This window comes from Chelon labrosus, assembly GCF_963514085.1.
Source record: "Chelon labrosus genome assembly, chromosome: 14".
Classification (NCBI taxonomy): domain Eukaryota; kingdom Metazoa; phylum Chordata; class Actinopteri; order Mugiliformes; family Mugilidae; genus Chelon; species Chelon labrosus.
This window is the reverse complement of record NC_140347.1, coordinates 12,539,033-12,566,546: the sequence shown is the minus strand read 5'-3', so window position 1 is coordinate 12,566,546 and position 27,514 is coordinate 12,539,033. Positions and strand designations below refer to the sequence as shown.

The 27,514-nt window shown below is 42.9% G+C and overlaps 2 protein-coding genes across 2 annotated transcripts in view; one reads left to right on the top strand and one right to left on the bottom strand.

The window, feature by feature from the left end:
• Nucleotides 1-1,447, top strand: part of mettl24 (methyltransferase like 24) — a 43,995-nt gene extending 42,548 nt beyond the window's left edge. Inside the window, exon 5 of the mRNA XM_084559806.1 lies at nt 155-1,447. Within this exon, the coding sequence (XP_084415932.1) occupies nt 155-520 (366 nt within the window). The 3' untranslated portion in view covers nt 521-1,447. The remainder of the gene's footprint in view (nt 1-154) is intronic.
• On the bottom strand, nt 1,330-26,442 carry cdc40 (cell division cycle 40 homolog; the record flags this gene model as incomplete). The annotated part of the gene is made up of 15 exons (XM_084559805.1): nt 1,330-1,908; nt 3,009-3,153; nt 7,127-7,203; nt 13,464-13,597; nt 14,505-14,620; nt 16,707-16,808; nt 19,492-19,537; nt 20,747-20,821; nt 21,553-21,692; nt 23,273-23,369; nt 23,634-23,773; nt 23,890-23,976; nt 24,071-24,200; nt 25,799-25,885; nt 26,251-26,442. The coding sequence occupies 15 exons, from the start codon at nt 26,440-26,442 to the stop codon at nt 1,731-1,733; spliced, it is 1,746 nt and encodes a 581-aa protein (XP_084415931.1). The 3' UTR covers nt 1,330-1,730.
• Nucleotides 26,443-27,514: the final 1,072 nt, after the last annotated feature.

The following is a 27,514-nucleotide window of genomic DNA, read 5'->3' as shown; positions in this document are numbered from 1 at the left end:
CAAGCTTCACTTACTCCTTTTCATCTTTTAATAGCTGTTGCATTCAGTAACTCCAACAGTTTAGTGTCATTCTGGTGATAGAATCGCAGTCATTTATTACCTAAATATTAAAAAGGTGAAACTAATTCAATGTGTTTTTTGCCCCCCGTTTTAGGTGGATGTAGTAAAAGTGGATATGGAGAGCGCAGAGTGGAAGATTCTAGAGAATTTGATCCTGGAAGGAGTCCTGGACTCTGTAGGTCAGCTGCTGTTGGAGCTTCACCTGCACTGGGCGGGCTTCGAGGTGGGCGGTGACGACCCGTCCGTGGTTCGGTACTGGTTCAGCCTGCTGAAGGAGCTTGAAAAAGCTAACTTCCGCCTCTTCCACGTCTACAGCGACCCATCGAAACCTCACGTCTTTCTGCATAAGAACGTCCTCAATGCCAGCAGCGCTTACACCTTGAGCTGGGTCAACACGATGTGGAAGCCTTTACGGGTGCCAGATAGAAATAAAAAAATAACAGACTACAATAACCTGTAAGCAGGAATCTGAACGTCTCTAGAGCACGGCTGCCGTCCAACAGAAAGCTCTTATATGGACTGACCTTTTACAAAGCTAAAATCCCTGCTCCTCCTTCTTATCCTCCTGTAATGACCTCAGCCATGTAGAGGGCCAGAGTAATTGCCTCCAGAGGCTCTTTGTTCTACCTCACAGTGGATGTGTTGTTGGCTGCAGGTCAGCCTCGGAGTCACAGTCGTCATCAACGAGGCTCAATCTGAGCCTGGGCCCACGGCCAGGCGGTCCCGCCTCATATTAGAGAGCAAGAGGCCTAGAGAAAACAAAGCTCACAGAACAGTACGTGGATTACACAGTGCTAGAAATTAGGAATGTGTAGCTACTTACACAGCAAGACAAAGAAAATATGCAGAGGAATGGGAGAAATAAAGGGAGAGATGTAGGATCTTTTCCAGAAATGGCGCATGAAGCTTCCCTGTAGTTAAAACCCGATAATTATGGGGTGGAGAATGTGAAAGAAAAGTCAAAAAGAAAGTAAGAACTTCCAATTGCACAATTGCGGTTTCCTGGGTTATATTCAGATTAACACAAAGACTTTTATGTAACTGTCAATTATTTTCTCCTTCAGTCTACTTACTCCATAACATGTGCTGCAAAATGTTGCACGGGCCCCAGCCTTACCAGTAATCCACACATTATTTAACAAATGCCAAATCTTTTGATACCGTTTAATAAAGAGAGAAAACAATGAGTTGCCTGTGATTTCTATTCATGATTTTTTTTTTTTTGCGTCTACGGATAAAAAGAAATACTGCTTCACCTTTATTAAAAGTTAAAATATACAGAATGTTTATTTCCACAAGAGGATGGTCGTACAATTGAAAACAAAGAATTTTTTACCTCAAAAGTTGGAACCAAACAGGAAATTGCAAAAAAAAAAAAAAAAAAGAACATATTTAAAAAGGCTCGGTTACCCTTCTAATATCTGGGAAGTAAAGACAATTTTTGCTTGTGTTCCTCTTTGTACAGATATTACACCAGTACACATTTTCAGCTCTCGCGACAGGATACAAAAATACACCTCCACAATGAGACTGGATACCAGTCCTTTTGGTTTCCCCCTCAAAAACTATTTCTCATAATTCATGGAACAAACGGTCCATTTCTGTGTCTTTAGTGAACCGGTTCAGTCCGGTCCGTAATTTCCCCACAAACCCCCTCCTCGAAGGTAGATCTAGTCCCAGAGCTTGATCTGTCCGTCCCAACCGCAGGTGATGACCTTGGACGTTTCATGCGGGTGCCACAGGGCACTGATGCACACCTTGTCATGAGCCTTGATCCTGTGGTAGAGCTTGGTCGTCTTCCAATCCCAAATGTTCAGCTTTCCGTCCGCATCTCCCGACACCACGTAGCTGACAGAAATGAACGGGTTTGAGAAAAAGAAGAAAAAAAAAAAGAGTGTCAGTTTGCTAAAAATGGATTCTGTCTTCAGTTCACCTGCCAGAAGGTGGGAGTTTTTGGTATTTAGTCTAGCCAGGGGTTGCCATGTTGCCATGGATACTGAAAGGAAGTGAGGGCACCTGCTCAAAGACAAGGGTGGTGGTGGGTGAGAAAAGGGGCAAAACCCGATCTAAATCAGGCAGCTGGACTGTGGAAGTTATCTCTCCTCATGGAGGCTGTGCATTACATAATATGAAGAAGCTTAACTTTAGAGGACACGTTAAGACACAGATTACAGGAGAAGGGCAGAGGTATCCATATATGTTTCTGATTCACTAAAATAAAGTGATTTGTTTTTTTTTACTACACTATTTTACTCTGTATTTCATGTTTTTCTTTTGCCTCTACACTCATGAGCAGATAACTGACATTATAATAACAATATCCAATCTTTTCTAACCCGCTTTTGTTGGTTTATTTTCATTCATTTGTGATGCCCAGCATTCACTAATCAACTAATCTAATTCTAGTTGCTGTTAAACTGATATGGACTGTAGTATTCCCCTAATAATCTGAATAATTGCCCTATCAGGATAAAAAACAATGGCTCAACCAGGAAAGACCAGCCTGATCAGATGGTATTTTAAATTGGATCAGAGTCTGGTCACCATGCAAAAGTTTGATCCAATTGTTTCTCTCTGTTTGGAATAAGTACATTTTTTTTCTGTGCATGTTTGCCCCACGAGTGGTAGACATCAGGCGACGCGGCGAGTTTCCAGTATGTGACAGAAACATGCCGGCAGCAAAACAACAGGTTGTTGAAACAAGTGTTCGAAAAGATGAATGAAGTCAGAATTGCCGCTGGCAGCAAAGCTGAGAATGTGGGTCATCTTCCTCTATTAAATAAATGCAATGCAGAACCTCTTGTGAATAAAGTTCTATCCTGACTCACGTTTTGGGGCATGTAAGCGCTTATATCTCATTGGATTATTGTGTTCAACGTCAACGGAAGCCGTTAAGTTAGAATCAAGAAAACATTGTCCATGTAAATGTGACTGATGTAAAAGCTTACCTCATGTCTGGGGAGAAGTCCACTTGGCAGGCGTAGCCGGCTACCATGTGGCCCTTGAAGACTTTCTTTTTGTTCAGTCTGAAGCGGTTCTGCGCTCCAAAGATCAGAATCTGGTTGTCCATAGACTGACACGCAAGCCATTTACCTAGGATTAGAAACAAGCAGACCCGGTGTAAGTTCCCTTGATGACCCATCATGAGCTAAGCACCACACCACTGTGCCGCCCTGTCTCAAGATTCAATATAAACTGCCTCAAGACGCTTTACAAAACCCGGCCAGAGCAAGCACAAAGGCGATGGGGAAAGTTCTCCCTTTTGCAGAACCAAGGTCATACAGACGGACCCATTTGCTTGAGGCCATTTTCGGCCGAAAATTTATCGCCGAAACAACACGACCGATTTTCGGCCGAAAATGGCCCGAAAGTGCATTTTCGGTTTTCGGCCAAAGAGTTTTTCGGACTTTTATCGCCGAAACAACACGCGCAAGCAACAACCGCAGCAATTTTCGGCCGAAAATGGCCCGGAAGTGCGTTTTCGGTTTTCAGTCGAAGATTTTCGGTGCATCCCTAATTCTAGGCTGCAACAAGCTGTTAGTTTTTCAACAGCTGAATCTAGTCAAACATAATGATGACATATTTGAACATGACATCTGGGAATGAACTACCGCTGCATGTTGTACAAAGAATTATATGAACTGATATCGAGTCTTTCAAATGAAGAATTTAATTGAATTGAACTTTTTTTTTTTAAACCCCAGTCCTAAGAACGCCGTCAAGTAGAGTGAAATATTTTAAAAGGTAGAAACATGTCTCAAGGACAGAATTCTTCTAAAAAAGCAACACTAGCAAGTGAGCGGCGCTCTGAAAAGGCCACAGACTCATCATTCTGCCATTTTTCATAAATTGGAAAGATTGTGCACTTCAAGGAAAAATAAATAAAAAAAATAGGTTTTTCATCAGCGGCTGCTCAGTTGAGATCTGCTTCACAGAGCGCTTCAGTTCCCGACAACGCTACAGTCTCAGAGTCACTACGCGGCGATAAGAGGCAGCGCTTCAGTGTCACAGCATTACACGAGTCGCCGCACTCCTTAAGGAGAACACGATGGAAATTATTAATGTGATATGAGAGAGAGATGCCATGTCAGTGTCTGTGTGTGTGTGTGTGTGTGTGTGTGTGTCTTCTTCTTACATCTGCTCTTGCAGAACTTAAATGAAAAAGACACTATTGTCCATAAATGTCAAATGCAATAGGTGCGGGAGAATGAAAACAACTTGACCAATTTCACAGCTCACTCGGGCTCTTGTCTCTTTCATTAAGATGGAAAGAGAAGAAGAGAAAATAGGCAAGAGGCTGTAAGGATGTGGTGCCAAAGGGGGTGGGTGGGGTGGCACTTAGGCCTGAGAGAAAACTGAATGATCTCCAACTGAGAACACATTCATTATTCACACGCTGAAGAGAAACAAAACCATACTGGGACGAATGGGAACGCTGCCCAAAAGAAGAATATGGAGAGAACACGAAAAGGAGGAATCAAAGCAAGAAGGACGAGACAAGGACCAGGGAGCCGAGTCTGAAAGTAGTTGAGGATAATGGGGTGCAACAGGGAGTTAAAACAGAAGTGTTATATCTGTCCTCTGTTAATGCGCTGCTTTAAAAACTTGGCCACTGTATCAGAGACTGGCTCCTTTTCATTCACATCTGCGTAACCTGACTCTGAAGACAGGAGTTTAAGAACAGAATAAGCCAGCGTCTGCATCATAATCATGAACCGGGATGCCCCGACCGCATGCCATTTGTTCTTACATGAACCGTTCGCCTGCAGCAAGGCCCCTACCACATAAATTAGAACGGCAATTTCGACATGCTGTTGCTGCGCAGCTCCCACGTTTTGGGCAATCTACCTTTTTTGCCAAGAGCGAGCTAATGAGAAGATCAACGCGGCTCTCGCAGCTGTATGTTAATTACTGCGCTACAACTGGCTTAGCTTTGCAGAAAGACTGGGGAGAGGGTGGAACAGCTGGCCTGGCCCTGTCGAGAAGTAGCGGAACCAGCCAGAGTCTCTTAACCTCGCTAATTAACATGCAGTACCTCCTTTGTTGAAGCTGTACAAAACTTGAAGATTAAAAAAAAGACATTTCAGGGAGTCATGAGCTTTTTTTAGTCTGTGTTTGGGTCACTGGTGGCAAGTAACGAAGTACAAATACTTACTTACTGTACTTAAGTAGATTTTTCAGGTATCTGTACTTTACTTGAGTATTTATTTTTCTGAGGACTTTTTACTTTTACTCCCTACGTTTGTACACAAATATCTGTACTTTCTACTCCTTACATTGGGAAAAACAGGCTCATTACTTTTTTTAACCTCCACGGATGACAAGGCGTAAAATACGTGATGTGATCGGACATGACTAGAGCAAGACCTTCCCCACCTATGGTCTTATTTGAGAGAACTGGTTGATGTTGTCGGCTCCAACAATGATTAATGGTCCCTGTTAATCCACAAGCTTCTGGCGTTGAATAATTCTCTGTCTAATCCAGTGGTTCTCAGTTGTTTTCTGTCCAATCTACTGGTCTAATCTGAAAAGGAATTCAGGTATGGTGTGGTTTCTGTTGTCATCATGCACAACTTCCTAAATTTACCAGTATTGCACGATATCACAAGTGGTTTCTGTTGTTTTTTTTTTTCATAGTATATAGCTAATGCTAGCTAGCTCTCGGTTTAAAAAACAACAACCCAATGACCCTTAATTTATTATTAAAAATTAGATGCTCATGAAGGACCTCTGGTCAGTTCAATCTAGATTATTCTCATAAAACTTTTTTCATTTTGCAAAATTATCAACGGATGAATTGTTTCATTTATGGCAAAATAATTTTTACTTTTTTTTTTACTTAAGTACATTTCAAAGCCTGTACTTTCTTACTTTTACTTGAGTGAAGGAGTTGGATCAGTACTTTTACATTTACCAGAGTATTTTTTTTACACAAGTATATGTACTTTTACTTAAGTACAGAATGTGAATACCTCTGGTTTGGGTGCAGTTTTCACCTGGCATCCTCCTGGTGAACACAAGTTTTTTTTTTTTTTTTACTTTCATATAAAGCAGGACAATCTATTTCTCTCCTCTTCAAGGCTGTATAAGTCAAGATAGCCACCCTGCAGACATGAGTGATGTTTATCTCCTCATCTAACTCTAAAACATAATGTCCCATAATGTCAGACTACTGCTTTAACAAAATAGTCTATGAGTCTATTTTGAAGTCCAGTGACTATAAAAGAATATTTGGACAGTTAAACTATCAGCCAGTCGATGAAGTTATTTCATAAACCGTGATTTAAGTCTGTATTTCACCAATAGAAAAACACCTTCAGCACTTCTCCGCTAGAGATGCCTGTGTGAACTGAAGGGAAGAGGACTTTAAACATCCACTACAAATCACCTCGTAAGTTGTACAATTCCAGAAAATGTAACAGGCATTTGAAGTAAGCTCCGGGAAAAGGTCAAGAACTGTTTGTTTGCACGAAGAGTACAACTCTATATCGGCAAAAAAACGTCTAAACATGAACTGCTTGCGGAGCGCAGTCTGAGCCAGAAGGAAAAGCAGCAGGCTTGGCTCCTGTAACTGTGAGTAAAATCAAGAACAATCAAGGAGAAGTAGTGAGGACAACCCCGGAGATCGATGATCGCTAGAAACTGTGTTAGTCTGAGTACAGAGGGAGAGAAATGTGACAGAAACCGAAGGTGTGTTGCTTTCAGAGGAGTCCAAACTAAACTCTGACTGAACCCAGACTGCGCTCGGTGTAAAGCATAGCAGTGGGGATATCAAAGTCTGTGCTGTTAATAAAAAAGTAAGCGTCAGAAGCGGATCACTCAGCAGCATGATGATGATCCAAACTATACCAGCTTCTTGTTTAAAATCTAATGGTTTCCGACTCTAAACATAAATTTAACTGGCTGCACTCAGTCTACCTTGCTTTATTCTCCCGAGCAACGACAAACACTCGACGGGATGTTTCCGTTTCACTGTGGTAATGTAGGTTTACGCTCCCTGGAGCCCCCCTGCTCTGTCTGTGTGTTTGTGAGTGTTCCTTCCAGTGCCAGGGATTTGACTACTCACCATTGGGAGACAGTGTCACAGCTGGCATGGAGTGCATACTGGGCTCAGCGATGTACTTGAAGTCCACAGGGATGTCCCTAAAAAAAAAAAAGGCACAAAGCACCGTGAGAACACTTGAAGATTGGGTTGAGCACCGGATGAAAGAACAACCTGAGCAAGCGACTGAACAAGAACATTCACAAAGGTGTAGAAAAATGGTTATTACTAGAGAGAGAACCAATGTGGTAAAAAAAAAAATAAAATAATCACGATACCAGTTAGAGTATGTAAATAACTCAATCTCAAAGATGCTTCTGATGCTGCACCACGACTGCTCCAGCATCCAATTATTTATAAATCCCTTCTTTGCTCTTTTACCCTGCCTCTCTGTTCCTTATCTTCTCTAGCTCTCTGTTTTTTTTTTTTTTTTTGGAGAGACGCCGCTATTTTATCTTAAGTGGTCTTAAGATCTTTCAAATCTACAGCACTACATGTCAGTCGGGATGATAGCATACCAACTGGGTGCGTCCCAAGTGAACGAGTGTGGCTAATGTGTGTCTGGTGCTGTCCTCTGTGCTGTGTGCTTGCGGGAAGTACGTGCTGAAGAGCTATAGCCTTGCATCTGGTTAAACTAAAACCATGTGCTCGCGTCTGTCCGTGACAAGTAACAGCAGGAGCGCAAAAAAACAAACAAAAAAAAAGAGTTTTGAAGAATTAAAGACGGGAGACAATGAAATGAGAAACAAAACCCCTTGTGCACACTAAACATACTTTAAATCGTGCATGCGAGCGAAGTCAGACATAGAGGAGCCCGCAGGTTTATCCAAGTCTGCGTCTGCAGACGAGCCAAACTAAACTCTACTAAAAGATAAAGACGTCAGATCTCCTGATTTACAGAAATAAACCGATAGCCTGGAGAGCGATGGGACACGAACAAAGCAAATAAAACAATCTATACGCTGGGGATATTCATGAATAATACATGGGTGTTTGTTGTTTACCGTGTTTTCGCGTCGATGAAGCTTAACGATAATGAAGCTTTTTTTTTTTGTACAGTTTATGTATGAATTTCAGTTTGTCAAACATAATATCTGCAATGAAGCTGAAGTTAAGATCAGTGTGCTGGAGAACTGGATTTGGATTCGGATTACACTAAATATAATTAGAACTCACAGCAGAGAACACACCAATCAGCATAACATTATGACTAGGGATGCACCAAAAATTTTTGGCCGAAAACTGAAAATGCACTTGTGGGCCATTTTCGGCCGAAAATTGCTGCGGTAGTTGCTTGCATTATCAAAACATTCTGTTTCGGCCGTGTTGTTTTGGCCGAAAATGTCCCAAAAGTGCGTTTTCGGCCAAATATTTTTGGACTTTTATCATCGAAACAACACATGTAAGCAACACCTGCAGCAATTTTCGGCCGAAAATCACTGCAGTTGTTGCTTGCATTATCACAACACCCTATTTCGGCCGTGTTGTTTCGGCGATAAATTTTCGGCCGAAAAAGTGCATTTTCGGCCAAAATTTTTGGGACTTTTATCGCCGAAACAACACATGTAAGCAACAACCGCAGCAATTTTCGGCCGAAAATCGCTGCAGTTGTTGCTTGCATTATCACAACACCCTATTTCGGCCATGTTGTTTCGTCAATAAATTTTCGTCCGAAAATGTCTCAAAAGTGCGTTTTCGGACAAAAATTTTTGGACTTTTATCGCCGAAACAACACATGCAAGCAATAACCGCAGCAATTTTCGGCCGAAAATGGCCCCAAAAGTAGCCTGGGTGTTCCCATACTGCTTTGCGCGCGATTTCATTCTCGCTGCAAAAGCAGTCTGGAAACCATCGCCCATATTTGCGCCTGAGATAGGGAACCAATCACAGAACGGGGGGGGGGCAGCAAGACGATGACGACGTCTATGCGCGACACCGAAGCTTGTAGTGTGTTAATCCAACATGGCAGCGGACCTAACGTTACCGTTCGATGCAGCCTTAGACAGTGTTTTAAGTAGCTTAGAACGCAAGTTTATTTTAAAAAAAGAGCAACGTTTGGCGTTGAAAGACTTCATTGCCAAGAAGGATGTGTTTGCTCTGCTACCAACAGGCTTTGGCTATGAATCGTGCGCAAGGCAGCATGGGAATTACCAGGCGCATTTGATAGACATTTGTAGCGCCCAATAAACGGCTCTAGGCATTTGTAAAACCACGCCTCAAATATGAGAAAATAAACACGTAGTTTCCAGACCAGCATCTCATTGAGATGTGCAGTTGCGTCAGCCAGGCTACCCCAAAAGTGCATTTTCGGTCGAAATTTTTCGGTGCATCCCTAATTATGACCACCTGCCTAATATTGTGCATGTCTTTACCGTGTCTCCAGTGTTGTTAGTGAGGGCCTTTGGGTCCTATGGGTTAAGGGGAGGGGCCTCTGTGGATCATCCCACAGATACTTGATCAGTTTGGGATCTAGTGATGGCCAGGTCAACACCTTGTGCTGTTTGTTTTTTTTGTGTGTGTGTCTGTGTCAGGCTGCATCCTGCTGGGGACGGCTGCTGCCATCAAGGAGTGTCATTGCTATGGGGTGGGGGTGTCTGCTCTGGTCTAGGTGGGTGCTACATGTCTAAGTAACGTCGACATGAATGAATGCCAGGTCCAAAAGTTTCCCAGCAGAACATTGAATTGTCAAAAGATGGTCAATGTTATTCACTCCTCGCGGTGGTTTTAACGTTGTGGCTGACACAATTCTGATGAGGTAGTGTTATTAGCATTGGGCAAATATTTCTATGATCTGTGGTTAAGTTTGAGACAGAAGGACAGAAGGAGGACTCTTCTGTCCTTCCTGTATAATTCAAACAACGTCTTTCAGGTGCCTCCGTCTGTTTTTCTAAATCCATCCTCATCCCAATCATTCCTCCAAACTTGCAGATCCATCTCTCTCTCTCTCAGTACGATGTCTTTATGATCAAGAGCTAATTCCCTTTGTTGGCACACGCGGCACATTTTCTATTGATTGTAATCCTCCTCCGAGGCAGACACACAGGACTCTCCGTTCCCCGATGATAAACCTCCGCTCCAGATAAAGCCGCGTCCCCGGAAAAACTATGTGTGAAAACGGGGCTAGAACGTGAATTGCACGTAGGCGTTTGCACCGCGACGCGAATAGCTTGTAGATTTGCAGCGTCATAATCTTTTTTAACCACCCGTCGCCCTGTCACCCTGCCCCTCTCTCTCTCTCTCTCTGCTAGCCTCCGCTTCTATTCTGGCAACATGAGACCCTTCTGGTAAATTTGGCCTAATGCTGCTCTCACAAGAGGGGGTGGGTTAACCAAAGTCCCGAGCCAGGTGGCATCTGTGGGAGAAAGAGAGACAGTCAGGCAACTCTTTGGCCCGGCGTCCCACTCGCCCGCTTGCTCCCACGCTGAAGTAAAAGAGCTCATGGGAGCCTCCCCTTCTGAGTGAGTTTAGAAAAGTAGACTCTTGGGATGAGATTCTTTAACTTCTTCTTGTTCTGTCTACATTTTATTCCATCCTTCAACCTAAAGAGTGTGTGAACAGCTTTTTTCCCAGCAGTCAATCCCCATCTCTAGTGCTCTGGAGGAAAAACAAGGGCTGGGAAGTTTAGAAAACTACACAAATAGCTGTCCTTGAATAAAATAAAAGCTACTTCCAACAATCCACAGGAAGCCTCCTTCATCAGCTGGCCTTTACATATTTATCATCTCCCAAGCATAAAATACCAGAACTTGTTTACTGCCACTGGTCTCTCCTGAATGTCCACTGAGCACAAACGCTCCAGCAGAACACAAACAAACAAACAAGCAAACTGAAGATTATTCAGCAATTTTAAAGGAAATCAGGAGATATCTAAACGTGCCAGTCATCTCTACAGTTTAAATTATATTTAGTTTAACAAAATATACAGTAAGAGACAACAAAACTCAGGCTTGGGGGGCTAATTGTTGGAGCGGTGCCCAACAACATATTTCCGCTATAACAGAGGCGTGTAAAGAAGGTAGATTAAGGCAGAAGCTGTGACTCAAAGGAAATTAGCAGCTCAGCAGTGAGAACTTTGCCCATGATGGTGCTGTGTGGAGGCTTTAAAGGAGCGGTGGACAGTAGAGGGTGACAATTCTTCGGTACGGGAGTCAATTTCACTGTTGGTAACGTGACAGGGACGGGATAGAGCAAATAATCAACGGGAGCGGGCGGGGGCGGGACGGAGCCAGAGATTAAATTAAAAAATGGCGCACGTACAGCCTAAGTGTAGCCTAAATTTCCGAGGCAACCTCAGTGATTTGACCGCGATTAACCAAACACGCTACTGGGGGGCAAGTTGGGCAACAGAGTCTGATAACTTTAGACAACAACATAGGGAGCCGGACGGGATTTGGGAGTCTTTCTCTCGGGATTTTGCGGGACAGGATTGTTTTTGGTGGGGCAGTCACGTGATCGGGATATGACGGGAGTATTTTTGTGGGCTCGGGACGGGATGGGAGCGACAGTTGATTCCCGTGTCACCCTCCAGTGGACAGCGCGGGAGTACATCTGTCCGCTGGCAGCACGTGATATAACATCATCTGTATTCCAAATGTTTAATCCCAGTCTTCTTCTTACACAAGACTAAATATTAAAAGCATAACATAGTAAAATGACCCCTGCTAACACTCTAATCTAGCGTTTTTCTACAATTAAATTGCTGATAGATTTCTCCTGGTTGATTGCAACTACACTCTGGGGACAAGGATAATGGGACAGTGTAAGAGGGTGTCAACACAGGAAGAGACTAGCATGTGAAATTTTAACAAAATTCAGCCAGTTTTAGACGTGAAAGCCAAATAACCTTTGGCGTCGCAAAAAGAGCAGGTACCAAGTTGAACGAATCTCTGAGTGGAAGGGCAATGGGGGCAACTGATGCAGCTGAGTTCCCACGATGTTTACTGCAAGGAAGCACCTTCCACGGAGTTTCGTTTCACACACCTCATGTGAACCCAGACAGAGGGGGCAATGCTGGTCGCATTCTCTTTTTCACTCGAGAGAAGAGCCAACTCCATCCACACACAAGCAATATGCAATTGACCTTTGGCTAAGCCCCGCCCCCCTTAGTTACTGTTGCTACGTCCGACATTCTCTTCTGGGCTGTGGTTTTCTGGTTATCTATAAGGCTCTGGTATCAACATCAAGGAGCAACACTGTTCATGCAAAGCTGGGTACGTCTCTATTAATTTCTATAATCGTTATTACGAAGCAAACGGACTAACGTTACGCACGTATAACGTTGTATTTCTTCAGCGTGTGCTAGCGTATCAACAACTATGCAACTTAAGCTGTAACGGTGATGTTTTGGTTAGCTCCACAGGGTTTTGCGCGCACATCATTGGCCTTATCCATACCCTGGATGCTGGATATATACCGACAGTATAGCCTGCCGAGACCGAAAATATGAGACGCCTGCGTTAAAGTCAATGGAGCGCTGTGGAAAAAGTGTCGGACCCCTGTGGGAGCTCTCTTGGCTGTGATTGGTCAATCTACATTCTAGGGCGGGGCTTAGCCAAAGGTCAATTGTACACTTTTCCATGCCAAGGCAACCCAAACGGCATTGGCTTCTGGCCGAGGACCCTGGCAAACCTACAGGCAATGCTACAAAATATGTAAAGAAATGTCATCTTTTACAATGTTTTTTCTTACTTTTATTCACTATTCAATAACTATTACATTTGTTTAGCGTAAGTGCTGCCTCATATTTTTTGATTTTAGTTGGTCGGGAGTTCTTAGATATTTTTAGCACCAGTGTCCTCCACAACAGGGCTGTTGGTCTGTTCCTTCGGTCTCTTTCTTGTCAAAAACCCGTCCATTTTGCGCTAGCTACATGCTAGCTACATGCTAGCTTGATAAATGGCGCAAACCGCCAGGTCTACACAGATTATGAGGTCATGAACGATGTTTTAACTAGCAGGGAATCAGAAAGGTGAGCATGGCAAATAACATTTAGATATGATATATTATTAATAATTATGTTTTATGAGAATAATTTAAAAAATAATTTGATTATATTTTATAATAATGGTTAAAAATAATTTGATTATATTTTATAATAATGGTTAAAAATAATTTGATTATATTTTTTCATTTTTAAATTTTTTTTTCTTATCTTCCCTCCAATTGTCTGAGGCCCCACTAGCGCCCCCTAGCGGACCCCCAGGGGGCCGCGACCCCCACTTCGAAAACCACTGACCGAGGCGACCACAGCCTGAAAGATCCAATAGCGACTGACGAGGTCTTTGTACGTAGACGAGTCTTATCAAAGCGCGGTCAAGTTTCAACTACTGCGCCGGCATTTCAGACATCAGTCTGTACTCACCACTCCCAAACTCTAAGACTCTTGTCGTCCGATGTGCTGACAAATCGGCGGTTCTCGTCAACGAAGGTGATGGTGTTGACGGCGCCCAAGTGACGATCGTACTCCTGAACCACCTCGCCAGTCCTGCTGTCCCACTGTCAAGGAGGCCAGAACGGACAGAACTGAGGTAAACAACATGTGTCTGGGACGGTTATTAAAATGGATCTTCCCACCAATCGACACGTGTTCGTATTCTGGTGCGCTGCTGATAACCAGAATAAACACTCGTCTCAGTGCGGGCGCCAAAAAAACACAAACAGAAAATCATATGCTTGGCGGTGAGAGGCTCGCTGTGCCAGTGCTGTGAAATTATTTAGCCGCAGTGATGTGATGACAGCAATTAGCGATCAAACGGGCCTCAGTCTTGAACATTCATTTTTTTTGGAAAACAGCATGCATGAATTAAAATGTAAAGGCGGCCACGAAGAAGCCGCTCCATAGGAAACAAACAAACAGGAGTCTGTCCAAACAAGCTTTTAGATCCGAATGCATTTGTGTTCTTTCTTTTTTTTTTTTCTCCTTCTTAAATCTTACCCTTGGGGTGAGCAGCCATCTGTTGTCATAACCCAAAAGAGAGCTGCATGATTTAACACCAACCCTGGTTATCATGCCAGATTGTTAGAACTGGATTACATTGGGGGGGGGGAACTTTTTTTCCTGTTACATTTATATCTAAAGAAATATCTTTCTCGCATTATTCGGATATCACATCTCCCTTCTATTTGTTCTCTCAGCGCGTTGCTGCCCCAGATATCCAACTTTCATCTGTAGCGGTTCAGGGTTACCGGCTCTGAAAACGGCTTGCGTAACAGTCTGAAAGGGAAGTTATGGATTTCCTTCTTTTATCCACAAACTGTTCTCGTCCCTTCGCCTCTTTTCTACCCTCACGCTGCCTGTGATTAATGAGCCGCTCTAGTCCTGTCAGCCGCCGAGCTTCTCGAACACAACTGTCCTGCGGGCGCAGAGAAATGTGCATTTGCATCATCTGAATTCCAGCTTTACCTGAACGATCTTCTTATCGGACATGCCGGCCACGAAAAGGTTCTGTTTCTCCTCGTCCGGGTTGAACTTGACGCAGTATGGCACCTTTCTGTTGGTGAAGCGGGAGATGCACTGGCCTGTGGAAGGAGGGAAATTGAAAGTCAGAGCTCCAGAATAACGCACAGAGGCTTTTCGGAAAGGCGCGCTAGGCGAGCTGTTTGAAATTTAAGGGCATCGTCTGCAACTTTCACCGCCGTACGTTCTACCCCTGCGGGTGGTGACGACTCGGGCCGAGTCGCAGGAAATTCTGGATTTCCTCGCGTTCGTTAGGCAGAGGTGAATCACCGCTGGAACGCGAGGGCTGAGAAAGTGGGATAATGAAATGACTGAAACACAGAGAAGCCCTTGTGATGGTAATGAAGCCTTTTCACAAACATAATTTCACATCCAAACAGCAAACTGGGACAAGATTGTCAATTACCGCTGCAACAAACAACTCCTGCAGCAACCAGACTAATAAGAAAGGCGGTAAATGTATTTCACTGAACAAAACCGGTTGAGGCTGATGAAGTCAACCAGAAGTACTTCAGATGAGGTTGCCTCCACTGTTATCAACAAGTGGGGGGGATTTAACTCTTTTCTGCCCTCTGCTGGAGCGCCACTCTGGAGTTAAACGGTCTGTAAATAGCAAGTGATGAGCAGAGGGGCAAGATAACAGGGAACCATGGGGCAACGTTAGAAAGTATGACATTACATTTTAGGTGCACTTAACATAGAAGCAGATACAGGAGATCACTTATAATTTGGTGCAATTGATAGTTAACTCCTGTCTGAAGTAACTGAACCTGCTACACCGATCAGGCATAACATTATGACCACCTTCCTAATATTGTGCAGGTCAACCTTGTACCTCCAAAACAGTTGTGACTCATCAGAGAATGAACATGGGCCTTCTGAGGGTGTCCCGTGATGTCTGGCAATACAGTATTTTTGGTGGGGGGCCTTTGGGTCCTATGGGTTGAGGGGAGGGGCCTCTGTGGATCATCCCACAGATACTTGATCAGTTTGGGATCAAGTGAATTTGGAGGCCAGGTCAACACCTTGTGCTGTTCTTCGTGTTTTTTCTTTAGTTGTTCCTAAACTGGGCGGCACAGTGGAGAGGTGGTTAGCTCGCCATGATGCCTCACAGCAAGAAGGTCACCGGTTCAAATCCATGGGCCGACTGGACCTTTCTGTGTGGAGTTTGCATGTTCTCCCTGTGTCTGCGTGGGTTCTCTCTGGGTACTCCGGCTTCCTCCCACCGTCCAAAGACATGCTCGTTAGGTTGATTGGTGATTCTAAATTGTGTGAGTGTGAATGGTTGTCTGTGTCTATGTTGGCCCTGCGATGGACTGGCGACCTGTCCAGGGTGTACCTGGAGCTGGGACAGGCCCCAGCAGACCCCACGACCCTTCACAGGAACAAGCGGGTACAGAAGATGAATGAATGAATGAATGTTCCTAAACTTTCAGGCTGCATCCTGCTGGGGATGACTGCTATCATCAAGGAGTGTCATTGCTATGGGGTGGGGGTGTCTGGTCTGGTCTAGGTGGGTGCTACATGTCTAAGAAACATCCACATGAATGAATACCAGGTCCAAAAGTTTCCCAGCAGAACATTGAATTGTCACAAGATGGTATTTCAATTGTATTTAATTCTCCCGTCAGTGGTCATAATGTTATGCCTGATCGGTGAATACCCTTAAGGACAATGTTAGCTTTCCGGGCGCACGGATGGTAATGTTATGGGACTGTGCGAAATGTGGTAAGAATGTCACAAGTAGGTCTACAAGTGTCATTTTCGTTTTTGATTAACTTGATCATCCATTTAAAATTAAAAGCAGTCCAATATTCAAATGTCTTGAATTAATTATCACTGAAGACAAAGAAAAACTGAAAATCAACAAATCTGAAATCGGATGGAACCAAAGGGTGGTTTGTTAATCAAATAACAGAACAGCTAATTATGGTTTCCAGTGATTTTAGTTTTCGGGTATCGTCACACAGCTGGTTCCTTTACAGGCCAAGTTTCACTGAGGAATTACCTTTGGATTTGGAATAAGGTATTTAAACAGGTATAGAACATTTGCAAAAGGGCAAACAGGCAACAATTGATTTGGTCATTTTGGAAGGAGCACATCCAGCTGTGTCAACAATAGAAAATAGTGTACGGATGTCAGCCTACCTGTCTCAGAGTCCCACAGTTTAAGGTAGCGGTCGTACGCAGCGCTGAGGAACTGCGTCCCGGTGTTGTTGAAGCAAATGTCTCGCACCGCTTTGCTGTGACCTGACACACAAAAGAGAAAATGGGCACAGATATAACACACAAATAAAATAAATATAAGCCGCACAACTCGCTTCACGCCTTCCCCCCGGCCCCGTCACCTGCTCTCCCCCAGCTGTCTCCCACTTGATACCCAATTCATTTGAGGAATTTGAAATCTGGTTAAGGGAAATAAGGGACGTTGAGGAAGACAGATGAAGTGGGATGCGTGAGACGAGGGAAATGGAATCTTTAAATGAGCCTGGAGAGGAAAAGACGGGGAAAAATGACACGCTCCATCTGTTTTTTTTTGTTTTTTTTTCCCAACTGTTCTCCACCTTGTTATTCTCTCCCTAATCCCAATCTGTGCAACCCTTAGGCTTTTCTTCGCGCAGCATAGGTGATGTGTGGTCCCTGTTGGATCGTTGCAGGCGCACGACTCCCTTGTTAAGAAAAAAAAAAAAAAAGAAGTAAAAAATGGCTTTTATCGGGGGTGCAATGTTTCCACCGTGATAACAGAGCCCGCCGGCACAGTTGCTCTAACTCGGCTCGCCTGCAGACCAAAGGCAACGCAGTCGCTGCAGAGAGCAGGAACACAGAGAGACCACTGGAACTACTGGAAGCAGGTCACAGAACTATAGAAGTACACTCGCCCTTACACAACTGCCAGTTCATTAGGTACACTAGTGAAAGGAGGCATTCATTGTCACTAGGGATGCACCGAAATGAAAATTCTTGGCCGAAAACGAGCACACTGCCTTCGCGATCTACCGGTCATCGTGATCGACGTGTTGGGCTCTCCTTTTGCCTTGGCGCCGTCACTGGGAAACTTCCTCGCTTGGATGTTTGGAGTTCAGGTGATATATTAAATGCAAATCGCTATCAGTGGGTATATATATATATAATACTGTATATCAGTGGTTCCCAAAGTGGGGGGCGCGCCCCCTGGCGGGGTCGCAGAGCCATTGCAGGGGGGGCGCAGGGCGTGGATCGAATTAGAGGGTAACAATTTTTCGGGACGCACGTGATTCACGGTATTCCCGCGGTACGCGAGTCATTTTCACTGTTGGTAACGTGATAGGGACGGGATAGAGCAAATAATCAATGGGAGTGGGCGGGACCGGGACGGAGGACGGAGTCGGAGATTAAATTAAAAAATGACGCTGCAATGCGGTGAATGCGCCCAACTTTAGACAACAACATAGGGAGCGGGAGGGGATTTAGGAGTCTTTCTCTCGGGATTTTGCGGGACAGGATTACGTTACGTGATTGGGATATGACGGGAGTATTTTCGTGGGCTCTGGATGGGATGGGAGCGATGAGATGGACAGGTTTTTGACGGGCTCCGACGCAATCGCAAAGCTGTTACAGAATGGAGTCTGATTTTTTTTTGGGGGGGGGGGGGGGGGGGGGGGGTTAAGATTTTCTCATGTACCAAAGGGGGTCCCAGCAGAGAAAGTTTAGGAACCACTGCTGTATATAATACTTTATATATTGAAATACGTCCACGCGGCAGACTTGCCCGTGCTGCCTGCGGTTGCTGCTTGCATCATCACAACTTCCCGTTTCGGCAATAAAAGTCTTTCGGCCGAAAACCGAAAATTTACAGCCTATTTTTTTTCGGTGGCCAAATATTCGGTGCATCCCTAGTTGTCACTAGTGTTCCTAATGAACTAAGGCGCGTATGTATCCTCTCTGTTCCACACTGAATTTAAACATGAAAACAAAACAGAATCCTTATTCATTAACAAACCTGAATCAATTACATTAACTATTCCTTCTTGACCATCTCTTATTAAAGTGCATTGGTTCAATTTGCGCATAATTTACAACAGAGCTATGAACGTAGTCGGAGAGAAACGCATACAAAGCCGAACATGAAAAACAAGCGAACCGTACCTCATAAATATATACGAAAATCAAACACATCAGAGAAAAGTGAACAAATAATAAAAAAGGGAATCTTTTATCATACTATTGAAAAAAATAAATAATAATAATAATACACCAGAGAGCAAACGATCAGGCTGAGAGCAGAGCAACAACAAAGAGAAACCCTTTCATTCTCTCCACCAAATAGACTCACATTCTCTACCAGTGAAAGAAATAATATCATCTGAGGCTCTGCTGCTTCTCCTACTCACAAGCCCCTCAGCTAGTCACTCTGTGTCAGTTTATTCACTCCTAAACAGTGTTCTCTCTTCTTGTACACGGGCTCCTCTCCGTGTCTTGCGCCCTCCCTTGTCCCTGGTCCCCCCCCCCTCGGCCCCCTCGGCCCCTCGGCCCCTGGGCTGCTGAATTATGCATATTCCGTGAAGGGAGCTGACAAGCAGAACCACGGCTGCAAACAATCTCTATTCTGACAGTGTGTCTGTCTCTGGGAAGAATATAAGAGTGTCCTGCATGTATTAGCCTAATCCTGCACCAGACCCCGTATATTTATTAAAAAAAATTAAAAAAATAAACACACACGCTTTCTGGCAGCGGTCAGAAGACGTATCATTAGAGTCCCGGTGGTGCTGAGCTCACAGTCTGTCATGTATTTCCCAAAAGCATGTGCTCATTTCAGACCTCGAGCATGTTTCATGTCAGCATGTTTGCAGATGATCCATTGTTGTTCACATATACGTTAAATTTATAAAGGTTTACCAAATAAAACATATTGAAAATTCGGTTCGTCAGTGGAGATGCAGGTGAACACACTTACCAATGAATGTCCGGATACACCTCCTCTCTCCGTACACTTCCCACAGCTGCAGAGAAATTTAAACAACAAGTGAAGACGGATCCAAGCCTCGGCCAAGACTTCAGACAAGTAAAACAGTTGTTGTTTATAGACCATCCGGCTTGAATATATTTAGATTTACAATCCGGCACTGAAGTGATTGTAGAGATTCAAGATGGATTTTCTCAAAAGTAAGACTCTGAGGGGATACTTTCATTTAAATAAATGTGTGCAAAACACTATTGCAACATTTAAATATTTACATTATATTGAAGTAGGTGTCTGTGCCGACATTTGTAGGAAAACATTGTACTAAGTGACTGCTAATGTAAAGCTCTATAAACAGATATGTGGTTATGAATGTCATTTTATCATCAAACCATAATTGATGGGTTCAGCCATTGCTATTGCTGCTACTGCTGCAGCTTCACATTACAGACATGGTCGGCTTGTTACAAAGCAGTCGCAGAAATGCAGTGTGTCTTGCTGTGAGCTTAGTGCTCATCAAACATGTGTCTATAAAAGAAGGTGTCAATTTGTCAAATTTTGAAAGCGGATCAGTTTGAAGTATTGCAGGAAGTAACAGAACAAGGAGACGCAACAGTGATCTGTTAGATCGTACGCTTCAAACATACGGCCCGGGGGCCAAAACCGGCCCGCCAGAGGGTCTAATCCGGCCCGCGGGATGAATTTGCAAATTTCAAAAATTACATAGAAGACATTAACTGCAATTTTTCCAATAAAAGTTACTGGTGTTCCTAGAGTTCACACAGATTTAGTAAGAGTTATGGACGTAACACAACACTGAGACCTAGAACTAAACAGAAATTGCATTTTTTTTCCCGTAAGAAACGTCTTTGCACTAAAACAAAGGGAAACATTCGGAGTTTTCGTTATTTATAAGTAAATATGCTATCGTGTTATTGGTCCGGCCCCCTTGACATCAAACTGGGCTGTATGTGGCCCCTGAACTAAAATGAGTTTGACACCCCTGTGTTAGATTGAAGAGCTGCAGGTGACAGGCAGAAAAGGGCTCAGTTATTCAGCCTGAATTATTCAGTAAATCACTTGCTGCCCTCAGAATTCTGGGACTTGTAGTAATTAACCACATTTGCTATTAAAACCAGTAACTACATGTATTTGCCAAATCAACCAGGACTGGCATGTTTGAGACCGTCTCATGCGGTATATGTTTGTCACTCTTAAGAGTCTGTGATGTGTATATGGCGTGACTTACCTTGATCTTACAGTCCATGGAGGAGGAGAGCAGCAGATGACCAGAGCTGGGAAACAGTCTGATAGCACTGACACCCTGGATGATAAATAGAGAGGAAACAAGACCATGAGCATGAGTCTATAGCTATGGACACATTTTAAAGTGGAGACATGAGGTAATCAGAACACATCTAGGACGGCCTGCATGTGTCCATTTCTGTAACAGCCGTGAAAGTTTTCATGATTTTCCTTCAAGATGCGAAACTTTCTCCACAAAAACTTCGGTGAGACCACATGGGCTCTTCTCGGAGTATTATCTCGACATCAGCGCTTCCACACACTTATTATCTTCTCAAACCTCTTTGTATTTCAAATTAGACTGTGAAGGCTTTAACTTCCTGCACAAAGCGGATAGGAGCCAATTTAAAACTTGAGTTCTCTCCCTCTCCCTCTCCCCGAAGCACACTGGCAGATCTGAGACACGAATCAGATCTTTCTCGGAATAAGCCAGTGTTTCCCATTATATCGGCGTTATAAAGACATTATTTTGAAAGAAACAGCATCATCTCGGATGTGTCAGAGACAAGCTGCTCGCTACAAAGCTGTGTTATTTATTTATTTTTTTCAAAAACACCCAGGAGGCTTATAGCGATTCTCTCGGAAATTCTAACAAGGACTGCATAATGGATTATCCTCTCTATGTATACACAAACATCTGTGTCACACTACTCCAGATTTGTATCTCAAAACTATTTAAAAAGAGAAAACACACTACAATATGATATCTTCAGTCAGCAAAGCTGCAACTCTGTGTTTTCCCACACTGACCTTGGTGTGTCCAGACCAGACGTGAATCTGCTTCTTGGGCAGGTAGCACTTGTCTGGAGCTTCAGTAGAACGCAAGTTGATGCCCACATCCTGTGGTACGTGGAGGTACGACCTGCCCTGGTAATCGTACATGTCCTTAACTGGAGGGGAGAACAAAAAAAAGAGATCAAATGTGATGAAAAAATAGTGCATTTGGATGTAAAGTTTTAAAGGAGAGCAGGCTGTGAGCTGCCTATAGCATTTTGTAGAGATTTGATCTAAATCAGTGGCAGTGGCTGCTATGAAAGCAGCTTAAATGCGACATCACAACTGTACACGTGGATGAGAAATGACTAAATAGCTCGGAAATATAATAACTGGAAACATCCACGACTCTGTGGCGACTGAACACGTGGTTTAAAAATAAATACAGCCATGTTCTTATAACGAATCGCAATATATTTGCACGATTCAAACAAAGTTGTGCTTGTTTTTCCTATTGCTCCTGAAAGCATCACCGTATGAACTGCACAGGCTGCTGCTATTTATCGCCAAAACCAACATTGGTAATTTAAAGACGGACTGATATAAAACGTATGCTCTTACTCTATGTGCCATATATTGTATAAATAGTTTTTAATAGTTGGGAACGTTACTTTAAAAAACTAATTAGTTATAGTTACTCACTACTTGTTCCAAAAAGTAACTGAGTTAGTAACTGAATTACTCTGTAATAAAAGGAACTAGTTACCAGGGAAAGTAACTATTTGCGTTATTGTTAAAAAAAAAAGTTGCTATATGTCAAAGAATTTGGATTTTTTTGAGCAGTTTTCACAAGTCAGTTGAAATGAGTAGAACAGACAGGTGTTTGTACATAACTTTCGATATTTATATATATATATATATATATATAATAATTATATTTATATTATATTTATATATATAATATTTATATTTCGATAGGGTTTAGACTGCGAGCTATCATCTGTGGTGGAGGTATCGGTGTTTTTGGCCACTCGCTTTGTAGATGCGTGTGTCGTTGTGAGATGCTTCATTAAATTAGAGTTGCTTACAACGGATGTCGAGAAAGTCTTCGCTCCTGGACATAATGTACACATTACATGCACGTTCCTCCCTTTGACCATAATGAATTTTTTTATTTATTGAAGTAGTGCTTATACCTCCACCTTGAAAATGCCAACTTTTCATCGGATTGCTCCTGACTCGCCGTCTCTGCTGCTTCATCGAATCTCTGTTTAGCTGTTGTGTGTGTGTGTGGCGAGTGTGCTGGCATGTGTGTAAAAACAGTGGCTCTGATTGGCTACCATGAAACATGACTCTGCCTTAGCCAATCATAATCGCTTACCTCGTTATTAACCCACCTCCTCACTAGCGGTGAGCCAGGGGTGCGTTCGGAGTACACAGTTTATTCAATCAATGCATATTAACACACCGCATTTAACGTCCAGTAACGTTAACGGCGTTGTAACGACGGGAAAAGTAATTAGTTATATTACCCCGTTACTGAAAAAATAACGTCGTTACCTAACGCCGTTCTTTTAAACGGCGTTATTCCAAACACTGGTTGGGACAGATTCATAATTATTTGTTTTTATGAAAACAGTAGATCCCGATTCCCAAAAAACAAGCCAGGTCTCATGAGATTTTGACGGAAACGCTGAAATATGTTCAAATTTCTCTAAGTGCCACTGCCACTCGAAAGCAGAGGAGGCATCAGTACCGTGGAGGATGGTCTTCTCTTCTGCCGGAGCCTCTTCCTCATTCCTTCCCTTCTTCTGCCTCTTGGCTGTGATCTCATCCAGCTCTTTCTGCTCGTCCTGTACAGGAAGAATAACCACAACCAGAGCATTACCAAACTCTTATCTTAATCTGTATAAATGCAAATGTTTAATATCAAACGCATGCCCTAGTAGTGTGTTCCTTTGGTTCTTTCCTAGAGAAGAAGAGGGAACCAGGGCAGGTGCCATGCCTCTTTATAGGCATCAGTTGGGTGCTACAGGTGAGTTACTGTTTTTTGCAGCCTACTGTCTAGTATGTCACTTCATTATGTATAGAAGCAGCCAGCATGTGTTAAAATGTACCTCTGATGGTTTGGCCACATCTTTCTCGTCTATATATTTCGCCCACGGTCCGAGGAAGCCGTCGATCTCTCCTGCGTCTCCACCTTTGATCTTTTTCCTTTTCTCCGCCTTCTTAGAGCCGCTCTCAAACACAGTCAACCCTAGACGCACAGCCGCCGTGAGACGTCACAAATCTCCCTCACGCGACACTTCATACTGCGAGAACAGTCGGATAAAGATGAAGATTTTACAAACGGTCGATTATATTAAGGCTTACCTTTATTCTTCTCGGCCTCGTCCACTGCACCGATGTAGCCGGAGGCAGGCGTGTGGTGTGTATCAACAGACGGATCTAAAGCGTAACCTGTTGGCAGAGGGGAGATAATTGTGAGGTCGTTAAAATTTAAACAGGGTTAATAGATTGAGTGCGTCATTCAGACTCGTTGCAGAGGGCTCACCATATGTGGAGAACGTCCTCCTCTGCTGCTCAAACATGAAGTCGTTGAGGTGGGCGGGCTCTGCGTAGCCAGACAACATGTTCCTGGGGGCGGACATCTGCTGGCTTTGAAAGGGGTTCGTCGGCCCAAACTGAGAGGAAGCAATACAAAATCATTAACAATGCTACGGATCAACTTTTACGAACCCTTGCAGGGAAGAGCACCTTTAAAAAACAGTTTGATTTACATTTCAGGAGCACGACTCCAGTAGCGATGGACATTCTGATTCATGAAACAGTAGTGAGACGGATGAATAAATAAAAGGAACGCTTTATTAATCCACCTGGGTACCTCCAGCATTTGAGCCGCCGGGTCACATGAATAATGAAACAAATAACATAAGGACAGTCTAGTAAGTAGGCAAGAGACAAAGCACACCAGTCGTCATGAATAATGTACTACCAATAAACATGGTATTCTAAACCGTGTTCTTACTCGCAAAATAAAACTGCAAAACAAAAAAAAAAAACGCTCCAGTCTGAAACAGCTGACAGTTTTATCTCCTCTCAGCTATTGCGCATATCAGCCGGTCGGGCTTATCTCGCGTTCAGAGGCTAAAAATGCAGCACATCTCGTCTGAGCAGAATTGATTTTTAAGAGTTTAAGAGACAGTTATGGATTTTGTGCTGCTGGCTCTAAACTGTGGAATAGTCTGCAACTCCACTCCACTGACATCAACATCTTAACCGTCTAGAAATCTATTTATTTTACAAGCTTTTTTTCCTTTTATTTGTTTTCTGTGAAACGCTCTTGTGTTCGAATCATTTTTATCTTGACAATATACGTTTTTTAGTAATTTCCCTTATTTTCTTTTGACCGTAATCAGCAGCTATATCGTATCATGTACCTTCTCTTTGTAAAGCATTAGTTTTTTCAACGTGTGTATTGGGCATTACTCAGATACAACCACAACAGCTGCAACAGTTTGTTTGTTAACTGACTGTTAATATGGATCTTTTGGGTCAGAGTTGCAGACACAGTTGGACATTGTGAACATTTCGCTTGAGCCTATCCCAGCCCAAGTGTGATGCAGCTCCACCGGCCTATAAAAAGAGCTGCCACAGCCACTCGCATTGAGAAAAGTGGGCTCTAGGAACTTTAGGGGTCTAAATACGAGCTCCTGGATAAATGTTGTATATATGCCTGTGTGTATATTTGTGTGTTAGTTTGTAAAGATGATACTTTTATGTGAAACTCAAACTGTTTAACCACCACTCACTTGGGGGCTAGGAGGACAAAAAGGAAAGGCAGTTTTCTGATTTCCGACTCTCTGACCTTTCTGTGTAATCTGCAATAATAGGGTGCAATAATAATGTGCAGTTGGTATTTCTCTCTCTAAGAATGTGCAATAACAAACCACGTATGTACAGTCACAATGTTTATTATTGTTTTTCTTTCTGGGTGTTGGGTATTTGGGGTTTATTCACTGTTTTTCTATCCAATTCATGTACATGAATTTTCCGACAGTGCTGTATGCGATGGAGATTTTCAATTTCCCTGCAGGAACCTCCCCAAGGGATCAATAAAGTTGTCTATCTATCTATCTAGATTAAATATTCTATGGATGAATGCAGGTTTAGGATGCAAAATCAAACAACAAGAGTAAATAAAATGTCACGCACACACACAGCTGTTAAGCTATACGCCTGGAACCAGCTCAGAATCACATTCACCGTTTTCAAGCCTTACCTCTGGTGCAAACATGGTTTCAAACGTTGGGTTAAATGTGACTTCTTTCAAGGAAGGGTCCAGGTGTGTACCAGTCTCAACGGACTCCTGACATGAAGATAAAAGCAACGAGATACTTTATTTAACTGTTAAAGTGAAGCATGTATAATGGTGATTCGTACAGAGTCTTGACATTAGCTGATAGGTCAGTTATTTAAAAACTAGCTTACACTATAAACTAATGGGAACGTACGTAAGCTAGAGGATGCCTCTCCATCTTTCCCGCTAACAACTAATTACGTTCACAACAAACGCATAACGTTACAATTCAAATGCATTTTATTAGAAAAACTGCACTTATCCCTGAAACTTAACGTATTATTTACTGACCGAATGATTTTAATACAAAAATCTCACTAACGGTTCAACGTCATGCTAACGTTAGCTAGCTCGCTTAGCTTAGCTTAGCTTACCTTAACAGCGACCTCCGGGGCAGAATTGAGAAGGGCCAAAGACATGGTGGGTCCAGACTGCAGAGGTTTTAGGTGAGCCAAAGCGTCCGGGTCCGCCGGCGCCACTTTCTCTGCGCCGGTATTAGATCCAGACTCATTTTCTGAGTCGGAATCGCTGCCGTAGGAAACGAGGGAAGCTATGGCGGCGGACATCTTGGATGTTGTGGAACACACCGGAAGCAGGAGGGCGGTACTTCCGGTGTCATGAGAAAGAAAGAAAGATGATAGCGGATAAGTATTTAATAATAGTAATTTTATTATTAATAATAATAATAATAATAATACATTTTATTTATAGGCGCCTTTCACGACACTCAAGGTCACCGTACAAAATTATAATAAAATAAATCACGATTAAAATACATGAAATTGCTAAAATAAAACACAGTTAGGAAATTATATGTGTAATAAAACTTAATTTTGTTATTTTTTTTTTAGACCAGTGATGTATTGTGGCAACTATTTCGCTAATGGTTTTGGATTTAATCTATTTTAAGCAGAACTGCAAAAAAAATAAATAAATAAAATACAAATAAATAACGTCAACAGTTTCTTAAACGTGAAAGTGTCTTCTAGTCTTTTTCTTCTACTCCTTTACTTCTTGCTTTACTTGCATAATATTTTTTTCTGGGTTGTTTCTCAATACATGCTTCGATTTTTTTCTCAATACACGCCTTTATTTGTTTGTTTGTGACATAAAAAATAAACAATAATACTTCATAACTCCCATATTTATGTTTAGGCCAACTAAAAAAATTGCTGAAGCTCGATTAATCGTGTAATGTGATATGATTTTTTTTTTTTTTTTAATGTACAGTGATGGCTGAATTTATTTATTTATTTATTTATTTTGGACATCATCGCATGACGGTACGAGATAAGCAGCCAATACTGAGAGCGCACACTGTCCGCGAGCCTCCCACGAGTACACATCAGCATGGGACGCTTTCTCGCGCCCCAACAATAGAGTGGTACGTACCATTATCACTCGTCTCAATGGGGACGTTTTATTGCGAATAAACCTCATTTTCTTGCACGTTTTATTTGTGGGAATAAACCACACGTCGCGTATGGAAAAAAACGACCCGGTATTTGTGTTACGAGACGTCTCGTTGGCGTCCCCGCACCGGGTTTAGTGCCAATTTCACCGACATCTATCCGGAGAATCCCTTTGGAAAAAATAAGTGGCTGGATTCTCCTCCTCCTCCTCCTCCTCCTCCTCCTC